The sequence below is a fragment of the Schistocerca piceifrons genome, chromosome 5 (assembly GCF_021461385.2).
Source record: "Schistocerca piceifrons isolate TAMUIC-IGC-003096 chromosome 5, iqSchPice1.1, whole genome shotgun sequence".
Lineage (NCBI taxonomy): Eukaryota > Metazoa > Arthropoda > Insecta > Orthoptera > Acrididae > Schistocerca > Schistocerca piceifrons.
The window spans coordinates 641,150,135-641,170,189 of record NC_060142.1 but is presented as its reverse complement, the minus strand read 5'-3'; the positions used below and the strand labels follow the sequence as shown (position 1 = coordinate 641,170,189).

General features: G+C 43.6%; 1 protein-coding gene across 1 annotated transcript in view; it reads right to left on the bottom strand.

Moving 5' to 3' along the window:
* LOC124799174 (pikachurin-like) overlaps positions 1–20,055 on the bottom strand; it is a 944,586-nt gene that overhangs the window by 19,121 nt on the left and 905,410 nt on the right. The window contains exons 11-12 of the mRNA XM_047262711.1: positions 16,781–17,022; positions 6,801–7,031 (exon numbers count right to left, since the gene is read on the bottom strand). Coding sequence (XP_047118667.1) covers positions 6,801–7,031; positions 16,781–17,022 — 473 coding nt within the window. The remainder of the gene's footprint in view (positions 1–6,800; positions 7,032–16,780; positions 17,023–20,055) is intronic.

Here is a 20,055-nt window from a genome sequence, read left to right as displayed (position 1 = left end):
CTGTCTTTGGTCGGCTTCAGGTAAATGCAGGAAATCTAAGCCCCTCTGCCTTTCTTCCCTAATAATCGATTGTAAAGACGCGTTACTTACAAGGACAGGTCCCCAGCGGTGCGATCAGCTGTTTGGAACTGTCTGTACGGTGATGCACGTTAAGATCCCAGCCTTCATACACTGCATTCCATTCACCCTGGTGGGCTCTCGTTTTTGCTTAATTGACGAAAAATATTCGGAATTCTGTGTGCATGCAGGAGGTTGTGGGTTCGAATCTGAACAAAAACAGCAAGTTCTTGTTTTTGTACTTTTAAATCTTTATCGTGATGACTTTGATCATCATTTTTGTTCTATTAATTGATTTCAATGTAATTTTTAATTCCATTCCGTTATCATTTAATGTTAATCATAATAAAAAAATGTTAATCATAATATAAACTTCTCCATTTGCTCTCGTTTTGATTTCTATCTTTCCTTGTCCACTTGAAATCTTGGTTCATGTGCCTTAATTAATTTCACCTATTAAGTTCGATTTAATTTTGTTTTATCAGCCCGTTATTTCTTCCACATTATTGAGGTCATTATATATCTTTCTCATTTTGCTTGTGTTTAGTTTTACTTATAAACCCATCTTTCATTAAAATTTTCATCTGCGTTATTTTGTCCACAGTGCAGTAGATATTTTGGTTATGTTTCACATATATGACGATTACCACGCAAAAAAAAAAAAAATGCAGATCTGGTAACAAAAACAAATTTTTCACACCATTGCACAAGTATAAATAGATTGTTTCTTCTTTTGTTTTTTAACTGATAGATCGGAATTTTCAAATAATTGAATATTATAATAGTTAAACATAATTAATTCATAGTAAAAAAAATTCCCATCGGAAAAAGAATGATGTAAAGAAAAAAAGAAACAAATGAAAAAGTTCGTACGGTGGTTAAAATGATGTGAGAGAGGAATAGAACTAAAAAGTTACATTTAACTCAACTAATTTAATAAAAATCATGATCAAAGTCATTTTGATAAAAATTTAAAAATAAAAGACACGTATTGCATTTGACAAAATTAGAACCCACAACCTCCTGAACTTAAAGCTTATATCTTATCCACTACACCATGCAACCGGACTATACAAAGAGCCTTTCTTAATGCTCTTGCGTATCACACAAAATTCCAAATATTTATCGTCAGCTACTCGCAAACGAGAGCCAACAAGGTGAATGCCCGCTGTTTGTGATACCCGGGATCTTAACGTGCATCATCGGACAGAAAGTTCCAAAAAGTCGATTGCACCGATGGGAACCCTTCTTTGTTAGCAGTCGGCCGAGTGTAAAACAGCCCGCTCTACTCCTTGTAGTGGAGAGTAAATACAAGTGAATGTACAAGCGCTGAATGAGACACTACATAACAGATGAATGCAGTGTATTTACTTGTAACATCATGAATGTTTAACAATCTAGTACAGTAAGTAGAGAAACATTGACGAATAACAACGTAATTGTCTCTCTGAATGAGGTCGGGTTGGCTAAAGTGTGTAAGTTGGGAACTATGATCATATCCGTGTGAGATCGACGTAGCGATAAACAGCTTAGCAGTGGTTCTGTATGGAAGCAGACGTGTGTGCCGCTGCCACCAGTACGGCACTGAGATGTGCATTCTCCCGGCAAAGCACTCATAAAGCTTAAATTAAACCAGAAAACAATGAAGTTCCGCTGTACAGTAAAGGTTAAAGTTCTTGTGAAATGCTTTGTCTTTGCTTTGTCTTCAACCACGCGAGTTGCATATAATGCCACCCTTCAAGTGCTTTAAAGTGCCGTGCCGTTCAAATGCACCTCATAAATGATAAGTGTATGCGACTTAGCTGACATTCAGTGAGACATAGAATTTTAACCGTGTTAACTTATATTAACAAGCCTCTAATCGGTCGTCAACACTTGGTCACTAGCGATTAAAAAGGGAGTTTTGGTTTACAGTCAGAACTCGCATTGAAACGCACGTCAGAACTGATTTCTTTTCTTTGTATGTTTCTCTTTCTGTACACGTTTCCTGAGTCATAGTTGAACCATGTTACTCTTTCTTTTATATGCTTTTATTATGTGTGTGTGTGTGTGTGTGTGTGTTTATGCGTGTAAATGGAGGTATCTACTGGCCTGTAACTATCATTTGTGCATATCTTATGCTGAAGGTAATTCAAGGGCTACTTCTAATGTTAGGTCTGCATGTTAAGTCCGCCATAAGGCGCCCCTTCAGTAGGTGCTATATGTGAGACAATAATATGCTACCCAGCAAGAAAACATTTAAATTTCAGAAATAAATAATAAATGACATAGGAAACATAATATATGACGCACTGATTTCATTGAAGATTTTGATAGTATTAAAGGATGCAAGTTGTCTCAGATACTTGAAGACAACGATTTACCCAAGTATGTAGTAGATGTTATAAAAAGTATATATTAACAGTCACGTTTAAGTATTAGAGGCATAAGTAATCGAAACAGAGAGAGCGTAACCTAAATTTAAGACACGTGTGGCGTTCATCACACATGCCATTCAATATCTAGACAAACGAAATTCTATTGGAATGGGTGAATGAACTGTATTTTTACTCTTTTAATTTTAAAAATCCTGGCTATATACTGTCGATGATATTTGCAAATGTACAGGTAATTGTTGGTAACAGCTAGATTAACAAAGAGTAGCGTAACAACTGCAAAGATTCTTTGTCTCATACAGCTTGCAGGTATCTGAAGAAAAACCAAATATTATGACATTTTATTGGAAAAAAGTGTAATTCAAATTTCAATGAATAGGAATATAGTAGATCATGTAATAACATTAATATACTTAGGGTGCAATAAATCGCATGATTACGAAATTGATTTCAACTTGTTGTTGTTGTTGTGGTCTTCAGTCCTGAGACTGGTTTGATGCAGCTCTTCATACTACTCTATCCTGTGCAAGCTTTTTCATCTCCCAGTCCCTACTGCAACCTACATCCTTCTGAATCTGCTTAGTGTATTCATCTCTTGGTCTCCCCCTACGATTTTTACCCTCCACGCTGCCCTCCAATACTAAATTGGTGATCCCTTGATGCCTCAGAACATGTCCTACCAACCGATCCCTTCTTCTGGTAAAGTTGTGCCACAAACTTCTCTTCTCCCCAATCCAATTCAATACTTCCTCATTAGTTATGTGATCTACCTATCTAATCTTCAGCATTCTTCTGTAGCACCACATTTCGAAAGCTTCTATTCTCTTCTTGTCCAAACTATTTATCGTCCATGTTTCACTTCCATACATGGCTACACTCCATATGAATACCTCCAGAAATGACTTCCTGACACTTAAACCAATACTGGATGTTAACAAATTTCTCTTCTTCAGAAACGCTTTCCTTGCCATTGCCAGCCTACATTTTATATCCTCTCTACTTCGACCATCATCAGTTATTTTGCTCCCCAAATAGCAAAACTCCTTTACTACTGTAAGTGCCTCATTTCCTAATCTAATTCCCTCAGCATCACCCGACTTAATTAGACTACATCCCATTATCCTTGTTTTGCTTTTGTGGATGTTCATCTTATATCCTCCTTTCAAGACACTGTCCATTCCATTCAACTGCTCTTCCAAGTCCTTTGCTGTCTCTGACAGAATTACAATGTCATCGGCGAACCTCAAAGTTTTTATTTCTTCTCCATGAATTTTAATACCTACTCCGAATTTTTCTTTTGTTTCCTTTACTGCTTGCTCAATATACAGATTGAACAACATCGGGGAGAGGCTACAACCCTGTCTTACTCCCTTCCCAACCACTGCTTCCCTTTCATGTCCCTCGACTCTTATAACTGCCATCTGGTTTCTGTACAAATTGTAAATAGCCTTTCGCTCCCTGTATTTTACCCCTGCCACCTTTAGAATTTGAAAGAGAGTATTCCAGTCAACATTGTCAAAAGCTTTCTCTAAGTCTACAAATGCTAGAAACGTACGTTTGCCTTTCCTTAATCTTTCTTCTAAGATAAGTCGTAAGGTCAGTATTGCCTCACGTGTTCCAGTGTTTCTACGGAATCCAAACTGATCTTCCCCGAGGTTCGCTTCTACTAGTTTTTCCATTCGTCTGTAAAGAATTCATGTTAGTATTTTGCAGCTGTGACTTATTAAGCTGATAGTTCGGTAATTTTCACATCTGTCAACACCTGCTTTCTTTGGGATTGGAATTATTATATTCTTCTTGAAGTCTGAGGGTATTTCACCTGTTTCATACACCTTGCTCACCAGATGGTAGAGTTTTGTCAGGACTGGCTCTCCCAAGGCCGTCAGTAGTTCCAATGGAATATTGTCTACTCCGGGGGCTTGTTTCGACTCAGGTCTTTCAGTGCTCTGTCAAACTCTTCACGCAGTATCGTATCTCCCATTTCATCTTCATTTACATCCTCTTCCATTTCCATAACATTGTCCTCAAGTACATCGCCCTTGTATAGACCCTCTATATACTCCTTCCACCTTTCTGCTTTCCCTTCTTTGCTTAGAACTGGGTTTCCATCTGAGCTCTTGATATTCATACAAGTCATTCTCTGATCTCCAAAGGTCTCTTTAATTTTCCTGTAGGCGGTATCTATCTTACCCCTAGTGAGATAGGCCTCTACATCCTTACATTTGTCCTCTAGCCATCCCTGCTTAGCCATTTTGCACCTCCTGTCGATCTCATTTTTGAGACGTTTGTATTCCTTTTTGCCTGTTTCACATACTGCATTTTTATATTTTCTCCTTTCATCAATTAAATTCAATATTTCATCTGTTACCCAAGGATTTCTACTAGCCCTCGTCTTTTTACCTACTTGATCCTCTGCTGCCTTCACTACTTCATCCCTCAAAGCTACCCATTCTTCTTCTACTGTATTTATCTCCCCCATTCCTGTCAATTGCTCCCTTATGCTCTCCCTGAATCTCTGGACAACCTCTGGTTCTTTTAGTTTATCCAGGTCCCATCTCCTTAAATTCCCACCTTTTTGCAGTTTCTTCAGTTTTAATCTACAGGTCATAACCAATAGACTGTGGTCAGAGTCCACATCTGCCCCTGGAAATGTCTTACAATTTAAAACCTGGTTCCTAAATCTCTGTCTAACCATTATATAATCTATCTGATACCTTTTAGTATCTTTTAGTATCTTTTAGTATTTCAACTTAACGTAGAGAAATGTAACTCCTCGAATGGTACTATTAGACCAACCTTCAACAGGAAAGTAAAACTTCTGACATTTTATAAAATACTGTTGTAATAAAACGAGGTTAGACTAAGAATAAGATTTCTCAAATATGTAGTAGGGTACAGGCAAGATCGAAATCGATCTACGACAGTAAAAGCAGAAAACTATATTAATAAATGTAGATATAAAAAGAAAGAAATAGAAGAACACACAGGGAAATGGAAAGATGAAGTCTGTAGGATGGAGGATGATCAAGTACGAAAGAATAACAGAGATATGCTTCCTAAAAGGACGAAGATAAAAGAGGGAGACCTAATTTATACGTCTGTATAAGTAATCTCAATAGGTCGGCGTAAGAGTCATAGCCCAACACGTGTAAGAGATCAAGACAGCTGAAGCGGTGGGTGGGGAGAGGGCATTGACTGTAACGTGCCACCTAGACATTATCTCTAAAATAAATATCGGATGAACTAATGGGAGAGCTGAAGTGCAATAGGGTGCCAAGGCGTTCGTCAAGCCGCGCGGGGTAGCCGCGCGGTCGATGGCGCCCTGCGACGGTTCGCGCGTTCCCCCCGTCGGATGTTCGAGTTCTGCCTCGGACATAGGTGAGTGCGTTGTCCTTAGCGTAAGTTAGATAACGTAGTGTGTAAGCCTAGGGACCGATGATCTCAGCAGTTTGGTCCCATAGGAACTTACCACAGATTTCCAAAATTGTTCGTAAAACCAGGAACGTGCTCCTGCAGGCCTTTGATAACGGTTCTTTTGTTTTCGCAGCAACGTGAATGAGGGAGCCAAAGTCGCGGTACGACAAACATCACAGACCCAGCATTGGCCCGGGTCTACATATTTCTGGTTAAACGTCTCACTGGGCTGTCTGGGATTTTGGCGTCTTACATGATTCGAAACGAGGCAAATTCAATACTCGTCGAATGACGGTACGGGTCTCCGATCCGTTGCTGTACAGTTTTGTGTGTGTGTGTGTGTGTGTGTATATGTCGTCTATCGCACTGAAGATGAGCAGCATCATATGACGCTGCAAACAACCACCTTTTGCCAGGTACCCAACTCAAAATGTCCTCTGTATGTAGTTTCCTACGCCAGGTTATCCAGAAAAATAGCTGAGTTCGACCCGCATTCACCTGTAGAGGCAATACGTGTCAATTCTGAAACCGATAGTCAATGACAAAGCATGTAACTCGTCTCCATTACCTGTCGGTTAATATCTTTTAATGGCAACTAACTGTTCTCATGCCATGTTACATGGTTGTGAGTGGTACTCGGTTCCTTCTAGACACGTTCGACAGTCCGGGTCTACGCCCTAACAAATAGAGCAACTTCATCAACGGTATGGTCACAGGTCTGTACAGACACGAAAACAGCTGCCGCAAATTACGTGACATTCGCACGTCTTCTCGTTTTACTGTGGTGATTCCTTACAAGTGACTGGAAGTGCACACGATGCCATTGCTTAAGCCAGCGGTGCATTGTCATCTGACCGCCTGTCCCCAGTTCTACACCGTCAGAGCACTCCAAAGACACCAGTTTGATTGACAGTTTGCCCGTTGCGCCTACTGCAGTACGGTGTAGAAACGCACCTGATGGCCTTGACGCGGTGCCAGAGGTTGTCGTCGACGCGGGTGGCGTTGTAGACGATGTCGACCTCTCCGCTGCCCAGGTTGAAGCGCAGGTGCAGGAAGCCGTCGGCGACCCCGAGCGCCAGGAAGTCGGCGGCCGAGGACGCGTCGCGCCGCCCGCTCCACAGCAGCACGCCCTCCGGCACGCCCGTCCGGAAGCGCATGTTGATGTTCACCTTGTAGCTCACGATCCTGGGCCGCACGCAAGAGACAGCAGGTAGCTCAGCACCGCGTTTGTGATGTCCTACTAGCTACGCAGAGGTAAACGTCAGGTATACTCTGTACTCTCTCTCTCTCTCTCTCTCTCTCTCTCTCCCTCCCCCTCTCTCTCTGCCTGTCTTACACACACACACACACACACACACACACACACGCGCGCGCACGCATACGCACACACACAAGCATGCACTTACATTGGAATAAATAGCGTCGTTTCACAACCAAATACATAATGTGCCAGGCAGCCGTGGCCACTGTAACTACACTACTGGTCATTAAAATTGCTGCACCAAGAAGAAATGCAGATGATAAACGGGTATTCATTGGACAAAAATATTATACTACAACTGACATGTGATTACATTTTTACGCAATTTGGGTGCATAGATCCTAAGAAATCAGTACCCAGGACAACTACCTCTGGCCGTAATAACGGCCTTGATACGCCTGGGCATTGAGTCAAACGGAGCTTGGATGGCGTGTACAGGTACAGCGCTCCCCATGCAGCTTCAACACGATACCACAGTTCATCAAGAGTAAAGACTGGCGTATTGCGACGAGCCAGTTGCTCGGCCACCATTGGCCAGAGGTTTTCAATTGATGAGAGATCTGGAGAATGTGCTGGCCAGGGCAGCAGTCGAACATTTTCTGTATCCAGAAAGACCCGTACAGGACCTCCAACATGCGGTTGTGCATTACCCTGCTGAAATGTAGGGTTTCGCAGGGATCGAATGAAGGGTAGAGCCACGGGTCGTAGCACATGTGAAATGTAACGTCCACTGTTCAAAGTGCCGTTAATGCGAACAAGAGGTGACCGAGACGTGTAACCAATGGCACCCCATACCATCACGCCGGGTGATACGCCACTATGGCGATGACGAATACACGCTTCCAATGTGCGTTCACCGTGATGTCGTCAAACACGGATGCGACCATCACGATGCTGTAAACAGAACCTGGATTCATATGAAAAAATGACGTTTTGCCAGTCGTGCACCCAGGTTCATCGTTGAGTACACCATCGCAGACGCTCCTGTCTGTGATGTTTGTTGTCTTGCAGAAGTCCCATCTGTTGACTCAGGAATAGAGACGTGGCTGTACGATCCGTTACAGCAGTGCGGATAAGATGCCTATCATCTCGACTGCTAGTGATACGAGGCCGTTGGGATCCAGCACGGCGTTCCGTATTACCCTCCTGAAACCACCGATTCCATATTCTGCTAACAGTCATTGGATCTCGACCAACGCGAGCAGCAATGTCGCGATACGATAAATCACAATCGAGATAGGCTACAATCCGACTTTTATCAAAGCCGGAAACGTAATGGTACGTATTTCTCCTCCTTACACGAGGCATCACAGCAACGTTTCACCAGGCAACGCCGGCCAACTGCTGTTAGTGTATGAGAAATCGGTTGGAAACTTTCCTCATGTCGTTACGTCGTAGGTGTCGCCACCGGCGCTAACCTTGTGTGAATGCTCTGAACAGCTAATCATTTGCATATCACAGCATCTTCTTCCTGTCGGTTAAATTTCGCGTCTGTAGCAAGTCATCTTCGTGGTGTAGCAATTTTAATGGCCAGTACTGTATAATGAAGAAAGACAACACCTAGACCAATTGCTAAGTTTTATTTGGATGACCGTTTTCTACATAAAACAAAAACTGTAGTTACAAAATTCTCGTTCTAGCTTTCAAAAGAATGTTACGCAATTTCCTTCTTTTTTCAGTTGGCACCTACACGTTTGGAGTCGTGGTACAAAGTGAAATCACCACACCACATCGGTGGAAGCATGCGGCAAGAACACATGGAGATCATCGTGCTTGAAAGTCGGTGTACCACAACCGTAACCGTAGTGGGAAATGTGGAAATCACTCGCCATCCGCTGGATTCCGCGAATGTCCATGCCTATTGACAAAGGCCGTCGAAACGAGGCAGCACCGTGTATGTTACGGATTTGTGAAGCCAGTCCAGAGGAAGTGTGTAGTCGCCTAATTAGCACGGATTGTGATAGTAGTATCCCCCTTCAAGTACAGCAACCGAAGTACCACAAAACGTTCCACATCATGAACGGTGTGCCCCATTCTCCTTTCACTCGTCTAGGGACATGGTACGCTGTTGTGGCGAGGGAATTACAATGTGTACCACTACTGCATATAAGTACCTAAATATAAACAAACTATATAATAGTTTTGTAGCTTTCTTCGAGGCGACAGCGAAAGCTCTTTGGCTAACCTTCGTATCATCATCTTCGGATCCACGAAGCTATTGGTATGAAGCGCAGCTTGTCATAAGTGTGAGGAATTACAGAAAGCCGTGTAACATCACCGTTGTTCACTAGCTGCCCTGAATGTAATCTATATTGAGGGCTTTAGACGGTTTATCTAAGTAAAAGGCAAGAGGTTATGAGCGCTGTTTCACCTGTATTGAGAAATACGTGCGTCAGGTCACTGTTTCTGAGTAAGATTACTTATTATTTAACATATTAAGAACTCGAATACACAGTATTAACGTTCCACGGTAATACTGATTCAACAGTTCGTTATGAACTGGCTTTAGAGACCATGACTTGAACAGTTCATTTCACGATGGCGGGAGCCGTTTCATGACGAACTATTAAATAAATATTATTGTGTAACACTACTACTGTGTATTCAAGTTCATAATATCTCTTTGTTCCTCCAAGAACCGATGTACTATTCGATAAATATTGTCATTTAACACTTCATTCCACCAGTTGGTCAGCAGCTCTCGCGTACCCAGCAACAGTTTCGAGCACAGTCTTTCGTTTGTGAGTTGTAACGAGCTTCTACCAACAAGAAGCGACCTATAGTTTTATTCGCTGTATGCATTTCAGTTTAAAATTTTCAATTTGTTACGTATTTGCATTTGTGATAGCCGCAACTTCGATGGGTATGCTGATACAATAGCCCTGTAATTAGTAATCTTATAAAACCATTCACTTGACGGAAGACCCATATCAGAAGGAAATGAGAGCAATCCGCTCACTTACAGTCCCGTATCACTAACACGGGATTTCCAGTAGGATTTTGGAACGTATGCTGCGTACGAAAATTATGAATTACCTGAAATGTAACGGTCTACTGACGCACAGTCACCAAGGATTCACGAAATATGTTTCTCTTGATACACAACTAGCTCCTTATTGGTACTATGTGAAGAGTGCTGTGCTGCTCCGGTCGCAGGTTCGAATCCTGCCTCGGGCATGGGTGTGTGTGATGTCCTTAGATTAGTTAGGTGTAAGTAGTTCTAAGTCTAGGGGACTGATGACCTCAGATGTTAAGTTTCATAGTGCTCAGAACCATTTGAACCAATTATTTCCACATTCCTAGACTTCTAAAAGACTTTTGATTTCGTTCCTCACAAGTGGTCTCTAACCCAGTTGCGTGGAACTAGGGTGTCGTCGCAGTTGTACGACTGCATTTGTAATTTCCTCTCAAGAAGCTCACAGTATGTAGGAATCGACGGAAAATCATTGAGTAAATCGGAATTGATATCCGGCGTTCCCCAAGTAAGTGTTATAGGCCCTCTGTTGTTCCATATCTGTATAAACAGTTTAGGAGATAATCTGAGTAGCACTCTTTGATTGTTTGCAGATGATACCGTCAGTTAGCGTCTTGTAAAGTCATCGGAAGATCAAAACCAACTGCAAAATGATTTATACATGACATCTGAATGGTGCAAAAAGTGGAAATTGACTTTAAATAATGAAAAGTGTAAAGTCACAAACGTAAGTACAAAAAGAAAGAATTTCGATTAGACGACAAATCGCATAAAATTATAGGTTCCCAGGATGAGAATTTCACTTTGCAACGGAGAGCGAGCTGACATGAAACTCCCTGGCAGGTTAAAACTGTGTATCAGACTGAGACTCGAACTCGGGACCTTTGTTCTCGCGGGCAAGGGCTTTATGGACTGAGTTACCCAAGCACGACTTACGCTCCCTCCTCACAGCTTTAATTCTTCCAGTACCTCGTCTCCTACCCTTCAAACTTCACAGAAGCTCTTCTACGAAATTTGCAGAACTAACACTAGTTTCTTACCGGACGGGTCGTGAGTAGTGCTTCGGTAGCTCAGTCGGTCGAGCACTCTCCCGCGAAAGACGGAGGTCCTGGATTCGAGTCTACGGCCGGCACACAGTTTTAATCTGCCAGGAAGTTTCAGTATATAGATTCTCAAGTCATCTAAATACCTAGGAATTGCAGTTTAAAGAGACTGCTTGAGCTACGGTTGTTCGTCCTTTGATAGAGTACAGATGTGCTATATGGGATCGTTACCACATATGTCACACGGAGGGCATCGAAAAAGTTCATAGAAGGATGCCAATCATTAAAAGAAAGGAGCTTTTCGTTAAGGCGAGGTCTTTCCACGAAGTTTCAATAGTTAAATTTCTCCTCTGAATGTGAAAATATTTCATTGTTGCGAACCTGCTTAGGGCGATCAAGAAGAAGACGTATCAGTGACGTTATTTAAATGTATCGAGAGCAACGACGAAATGGCAACAACTGTGCCTTTTTTTATCTTTGGGTGTGGAGAGTGTCTGTCGCGTTGCGAGTACAGAGGAGGCATAGCAGTTTGAGTCATGAAAGAGTGCGGAAGTGTTTATTGGGCGCTCTCGCAGATACTGGGTGGAGCTATGATCACGCCAGTGAAGACGCGCATAGTTCGTTAACTGTCGAGTAATGAGAGCGCGGTAGGAATGGACAGGAAGCTGCTATTCTAGCTATTGCCTGTCCGATAATTATCCGTGGCTCTGGAGCGACTCGCGGTTCTCATACAGCAGCAGCAGCAACAGCACTAGCGGCAGCTCAGCATTGTCGTCGGCTACGTTCCTTGTCGTCCGCACAACTACAGCATCATAAGACTGTTAAATGAGGAACTATAAACTTACTTAGGCATTACCCAGTGACAATTATTTCATAAAGTATGACTACCTTGAATAATAATCTGCAATAATTAAAAGTTGTAGAGCACCTGTGTTGTCACTGTCCTCAGACATTATTACCAAGCAGGGTCCCTTTCCTTTCCATGCAAAGACAGAATAAAAGTGTCTGCACATGTATCAGGTCAAGTAATGTTTTACATCGGTCCTTTCAGTGAGGAATGTGTACCAGGTGTCTGGATACTTTGACGGATCATTGCTGCATTAAAATTAATAAGTATGCAGTCACTTTAAGGTTGTTTGTAATGGTTTTATACTATCAGGCTATGTATTAACTTATGTTGATATTGGTGTACACAAAAGCTTAATGTGTGTGTCATCATCATCATCATTTAAGACCGATTATGCCTTTCAGCGTTCAGTCTGGAGCATAGTTCCCCTTATAAAATTCCTCCATGATCCTCCATTCAGAGCTAACATTGGTGCCTCTTCTGATGTTAAGCCTGTTACTTCAAAATCATTCTTAACTGAATCCAGGTACTTTCTCCTTGGTCTACCCCGACTCCTCCTGCCCTCTACTGCTGAACCCATGAGTCTCTTGGGTAGCCTTGCTTCTCCCATGCGTGTAACATGACCCCACCATCTAAGCCTGTTCGCCCTGACTGCTACATCTATAGAGTTCACTCCCAGTTTTTCTTTGATTTCCTCGTTGTGGTCACCCTCCTGCCATTGTTCCCATCTGCTAGTACCTGCAATCATCATAGCTACTTTCATATCCGTAACCTCAACCTTGTTGATAAGGTAACCTGAATCCACCCAGCTTTCGCTCCCATCCAACAAAGTTGGTAGAAAGATTGAACGGTGCACAGATAACTTAGTCTTGGTACTGACTTCCTTCTTGCAGAAGAGAGCAGATCGTAGCTGAGCGCTCACTGCATTAGCTTTGTTACACCTCGCTTCCAGTTCTTTCACTATGTTGTCATCCTGTGAGAATATGCATCCTAAGTACTTGAAACCGTCCACCTGTTCTAACTTTGTTCCTCCTATTTGGCACTCAATCCGTTTATCTCTCTTTCCCACTGACATTACTTTCGTTTTGGAGATGCTAATCTTCATACCATAGGCCTTACATTTCTGATCTAGCTCTGAAATATTACTTTGCAAACTTTCAATCGAATCTGCCATCACAACTAAGTAATCCGCACATGCGAGACTGCTTATTTTGTGTTCACATATCTTAATCTCGCCCAACCAGTCTATTGTTTTCAAGATATGATGCATAAATAATATGAACATCAGTGGAGACCGGTTGCAGCCTTGTCTTACCCCTGAAACTACTCTGAATAATGAACTCAATTTACCGTCAACTCTAACTGCTGCCTGACTATCTATGTAAAGACTTTTAATTGCTTGCAAAAGTTTGCCTCCTATTCCATAATCTCGTAGAACACGCAATAACTTTCTCCTAGGAACCCGGTCATATGCCTTTTCTAGATCTATAAAGCATAGATACAATATCATGTGTATAATTATGGGAAAATTAGATCCATTTATTTCTGCATACTGATCAAATGTTGGCTACCACAAACCGAAACTGGTAATCCTATGAAATTTTAATTGTGTTCATGAATCTTATTGCAATACTGTCATCCTTAAATATAGCCCGCCGGCACTAATAGTTTTCAAATGAGACACTGGCCGCGAAATGCCCTTCGTTGGCAGAACGAACGGGTGCCAGACTCTCTGGCGGAATGTACGTCTGTAATGAGGCAGTGTCGTATCGAAACTTAAAACGCGGTATGCGGCGAGTCGCAACTCTTATGCTAATGCTATACCTTTTATGCGATGTCAGCTTAATACAGTAAAAACAGTGTGCAATAACGTTTACAGGCGTCTGTAGCATCCTATAACAATTTTGAAGTTCTACGGTCCGCAGTGGTAGTCATGAACTGTTGCCGAGAAATGTAAAGCAGTATTTGGAAACTCCATTAACATTAACGGACTGGACTGTACCTCTGACGTAGAAACATTTAACTAACAGCGTGGCTGTGTTATTTCAAATCTGTATTTCGGTGATAGATTACAAAAATATCCGGGGTTTAAATTGTCGTTTATGAATGATTAATTATACGCCCTGGCCACAACCATGATTTTAGCTGTATAATGGAACTAATCGTTCTTAAACGAACTGATCAGCTGGTTAATTTAGCATCCCGTAGAGCGTAAAGTGCAGCGCAGCTAGCTTGCCATACAGAAAAACGAGCCACACCAAGACAGATTTCGCACGCTGTGTCAACGACAGTGGCTGGGCACCGGAGAGGCTGGGTGTGGATTCTAGGCAATTTCCCATGCTCATTTAGGAAAATTCTGGGCCGGTCCCCACTTTCCACCTGAAAATGTACGCTATGCAATCAGATAAAACACGAGGCCACAGAATGAATTTACACGAATCACGGACAGGGGACGTACGCGACTTCCCTTCCGCTTGTAATAGATTACTGCGGCTACGGCAAGGGCATCAGGCAGCAAAGTTAAAATAACATAAATTTGACCTTGTCCTAAACGCGGTTAACGCAAACTAAAAGAAGAATAATAACTGCAATTGGTTCATTTCATTGAAAGTTTTTCAGAATATGCTGAAATGAATTTTTGAAGTCGTGGTACATCATTAGGAAATTCGTCCTACTGCATGTGTACTCACCAGTTTCAGCTGCAATCTAGGTAGTGAATGCAGCCGGTGTTCCATTGAAAGGTGAGCCACGTGCAAACTGTGTGTTTGGCTACGGTTGTACATTAAGCAACAGCAAAGCTTTCTTCTCTGAAAACGGTAAACAAATTACACTTTTTGTCTAGTTAACAGCAAAGATAATTTTGAACACGAGGAAGAACTCTTCGGGAAATGTGAAAGTCTGCTACGTGATGAAAAAAAATGGGTGAGGAACAATCCACAGCAGCTGTTCTCCGAAGTTATTTAGAGGATAAAAGAATACGAGAGATAAAAAAGAAATCTGAAAAATTGCGATCCACTAATAAATTTTATGTAAGTAGGTAGGCTTCCAAAACCTGTCCTAATCTGAAGACAATCCTTTCGCAAGTTTGGTGGCGCATTTATGAAACATTAATACAACCAGGTCCGCCCCGATAGCTGAGTGGTCAGCGCGGCGGTCTGTCACGCCAAGGGGCCCGGGTTCGATTCCCGGCTTGGTCGGAGATATTCTCTTCTCAGGGACTGGGTGTTGTGTTGTCCTCATTATCATTTCATTATCACTAGTGAAAGGCATCGGGAAACCACCGCTGGAATCCCTTCCATAGACGTACATGCGGTGGCTCTCTCTGGCGAGGCTTCCCCCATGACAAGACCTGCCGTAAGACAGAACACGAAGTTTAAGTCTTAATAAAACCAGAAACCTGACGTTTCAAGTGTCTCTCCAGAGGAGCAACTTGAATAAAAATTATTAATTACAGACATTTAAGGTAAGTTTAAATAATAACACGTTCCTGTCTCAAAATAAACAATTTTTTTTCACTAATACGAAACACTCTTTCCGGAATAAATCTTTCACTTCTTAGCGGCAGCGGATGGTGCGCTGTATTGAAGCTTGCTGGTAGGTTTAATATGTGTGCCACACCAGCAGTAAGATTTTACGAGTTATAGCCTTTAATGCAATTAGTGAATTAGTAACACTTCATATCAATTTAAATCCGTTCTCCCCACTCATTTACCTACAAAACTCCCTCCCGCGTTATTTGGCGCGACCTGTACACGCCGCCGCTACTCTAGTACCCCGGTCCCGCGTTTATTTTGCGCGAGATGTACGCACCGCCGCTATTCTAGTACGCCGGTCCCACGTTATTTTGCGTGAGCTGCGCGCGTCGTCGCTACTCTAGTACACCGGTCCCACGTTATTTTGCGCGAGTTGTACGCACCGCCGCTATTTTAGTACGCCGGTCCCACGTTATTTTGCTCGAGCTGCGCGCGTCACCGCTACTCTAGTACGCCGGTCCTGCGTTATTTTGAGCGAGCTCTACGCACCACCACTATTCTAGTACGCCGGTCCCACGTTATTTTTCGCGAGCTGCGGGCATCGCCGCTACTCTAGTACGCCGGTCCCGCGTTATTTTGAGCGGGCTCTACGCACCTCCGCTATTCTAGTACGCCAGTCCCACGTTATTTTGCTCGAGCTGCGGGCGTCGCCGCTACTCTAGTACGCCGGTCCCGCGTTATTTTGAGCGAGCTCTACGCACCGCCGCTATTCTAGTACGCCGGTCCCACGTTATTTTGCTCGAGCTGCGCGCGTCGCCGCTACTCTAGTACGCCGGTCCGGCGTTATTTTGCGGGAGATGTACGGTTGGTTGGTTGGTTAGTTGTTTGTTTCAGGGAAGGAGACCAGACAGCGAGGTCATCGGTCTCATCGGATTAGGGAAGGATAGGGAAGGAAGTCGGCCGTGCCCATTGAAAGGAACCATCCCGGCATTTGCCTGGAGCGATTTAGGGAAATCACGGAAAACCTAAATCAGGATGGCCGGACGCGGAATTGAACCGTCGTCCTCCCGAGTGCGAGTCCAGTGTCTAACCACTGCGCCACCTCGCTCGGTCGAGATGTACGCACCGCCGCTATTCTAGTACGCCGGTCCCACGTTATTTTGCGCGAGCTGCGCGCGTCGTCGCTACTCTGGTACGCTGGTCCCGCGTTATTTTGCGCGAGACGTACGCACCGCTGCTATTTTAGTACGCCGGTCCCACGTTATTTTGCGCCAGCTGCGCGCGTCGTCGCTACTCTGGTACGCTGGTCCCGCGTTATTTTGCGCGAGATACTCACCGTCGTACTGTGTCGGCGTCGCCGAAGTGCAGGTAGCTAGTGCCGGAGAAGCGCGGCGCGGGGTTGGGGTCCCGCGGACGGCAGCGGCCGGGCGAGCAGTCGCAGGTGAAGCGCTCCCTGGCGGGCACGCAGCGCGCCGCTGGGCCGCAGGGCCGCGCAGAGCAGGGATGCGCGCAGTTGGCGACGTTGACGCCGGCCAGCGCCGCCGCCACCACCGCCAGCGGCTGGTCGTTCAGCACCACCTGCCGGGCACAGTAGGGAAGGCCTGCACTCCTCCGAGCTGAGCCGTCGTCACATGGCACCACCAAGCAGCAGCACAGTGCGACCAAACAACAGGTGTGGCTACCCCTGGGATCTCAAAGTGCACTCTCCATATTTGTAGGTTGAAAACCACTGAAATTAATGTGACAGAGACTATTTGCCCTACGTAATTAATACTGATTGAGCCGTGTACGGCTCACGTTCATGCTGTTGGTTCTTTGCCATTTTTACATCGAGTGGCGTCTTGTTTCTTCCTTACTTACTGGCATAACCAAGTTGCTGGCTTGCCTCCTTGGGTGGCAGTAGCAGCGCTTATCGATACTAGTACTGTCGGACTTCCTTTGGTGTGACCGCTGGTGTTTCTGGGTGCGTGCTAGTGAGTCGGTTGGGACGGAGCAGCAAGCAAGCCTCTGTGGCACAAGGTCAGACCGGGGCCACTGGCGGGGTGCACACAGTGTCGGAACGTGAGGAGCTGGCTGCGAGAGCGACTAGTTCGTTGCCCACCAAACCTGGACGCTGAAGTTGAGTGACCATTTGATCTGTTATGAAACCTCAACTATTGTGACATCTCTTCGTTCATTTGCAAGTTTTTGCCCCCTTGGCCGTTCGGGCTAGCAGCATCGTATGATGTGTTGGAGTCGGAGAAATCTTGCACCCGTCTTCCTATGTTGTCATTAATGATTAATTTTACTGTTACGTAACAGTAAAGTGCACCATCGATATTTTCTGCCCTGTGACCGTTAACGCTCCAGCTACCTGCCCTGGTCGTTAGCGTAGTTGGTAGGCAGCGTGCCTTTTCCTCGTCGTGTTGTTGCTGTCCAGTACGACGTGTAATTCGAGCCTTTTAATTTGTTTGGTTCACATTTGCTTAGAGTGGTTATTGTTGTCGTGGCTGTTTGTAGACGCCAGTTGCCGGAGGCGTAGTGCCATTTGTATTCTCTCCTCGGCCGATATTCGCCATCACTGTGCCGTTGGTCGGACGGAAGGGAATTGATTTAATTGTTGGTCAGTCCTTGGGACGTCTATAGTTTGGGTTGCTATCAGATTACCTAACTTCAACCCTTGGCTGCCTGTCTCACCTCACTTTACGTTTGAGCTACCTTCCCAGGCCGATCCCTGAACACTTCTCAGCATCACTTGTTCTGTTTGTATTAAATTGTGATTTTCATTGTAGTTGAAGTATTGTGTGCGGCCTTTGGCCGTGTATTAATCTGGTTTCTTTAAATTTTACATAAAAGCCTTCAGCCGTGTTAAATTAAAATTTTGAGCATTGATTGTTTTAGAATTATTATTACTATTTTTTTTGTTTATTAGAAATTGTTCTGCCTGTGTCTGAAATTGTTTGTAATCCAGGCCCTGAGCCATTAGTGGTTCCATGTGTTATGTGTGACCTTCAGCCGAGGATTTGCGTGAACACCTTAATAAGGTCTTCAGCCATCTCTATTCTCTAAAGGAAAACTTTTTATAAGAAGCAAGGAGGTTATTCTAAATTATTTATCTGACTTGTTATTCAGACCTTCAGCCGTTGTTTCAGATTTGTTTGTGGCATTCAGCGGTGCAATTAGTTAATCAGGTTTTGGCCATTCTGTTGTAAGTTTAAAAAGAAATTTTCTTGCTAAGAAAAATTGTTTATTAATGTGCCTTAATTATAATTGTCCTTCAGAGATGTTGTGTAGATCTTCAGCTGTTAACTGTTTTCACTGCATGTTTTTTTTAAATTTTTTTTAAATTTTACCTTCTATTTTTAATTGGTTTTGATTTCTAAGCCAGGTCTTCAGCCATTCTTGTGTTTGCTGTGTGGTTTTTGGGCATCAGCCCAGAAAGTATCTCAAGTTTTCTTCAACTAGGCCTTCAGACGTATTGTTTAGTGTGATGTTTAAGCCAAAGTGTAAATAGGTGCTACTTAGAAAAATAAAGTTGCGTGTTTGATTGTGCAACTCACAGTAACTGTTTACGGCCACGTTCACATCTTAACCTTATCCTGTGCGCTCTCTGACAACCTACCAATCAGGTTTCACTGATCGATTCGTGAAGTATTTTCTGTTTTGCAAGTTATCTTTGCTGTCAACGTCAACACTTAAATAACGAGACCGGCGAAAAACTCACTCGGGAACTGGCCCAGAGCCATAGACGCCATATATACTTAATTATCTGTTTTACAATGATATAATTTTGCAGGTACGTTCAGTAGAATGAGGGGCTGTTAACAGGTAACAACACATTTTTTTTCTGAAAACAGGTTGGTTTTATTCAGGATTCCAATATACTACATTATTCCCCACTCCTTTTGCTACAAAACCCTATTTTTCTATATAACGCGCGCTCAGTCCGACGGCCTTATGCCACCTCTTAGAGTGTCTGTATTCTCACGTGGTATTACTTCACACTTCGACGTCCGAGCCAACATCTTGCTCCATTCATTAGCTTCCTCACTATCCACGTACTGTTTCTTGTGGAGCGCATCCTGGAATGGGCCAAACCGACGGAAGTCGGAAGGTGTGCGATCTGGGTTGTAGGGTTAATGAGAAAAAATACTCCAATCAAGTTCTGTGGACACCTCTCGGGTACGCAGACGTCTGCGAAATGTTGCTTTGTCATGGAGAAGTAGAAGTTGGCTTACATTTTTGTGATGACGTACACGCTGAAATAGTTTCTTCAATTTCCTGACGGCAGTACAACACATTTCGGGGCTGATCGTTACTGCATAAAGGAGGACAACCCCTTCAGAGTCCGAGCAGACGTCGCCTTGACTTCACCGGCAGTGTGTGTGGCTTTGAACCCTTTCTTTGGAAGAGACTGTCATGGCTTTACTCCTTGGATTGCCGTTGCTTTCGGTTTGAAGTGATGAACCCATGTGTAATTGCCTGTAACCCTTTTCGACAAAAAATGTCACGGTCAGCCTCGCAACACGCAAGCAATTCCGCACGGACGGTCCTATATTACTCTTTCTGGTCTTCTGTTGGGTGGAGATGAACTCAGGGGGCTCACAGCTGTGAATACCGCAACTGGTAAAA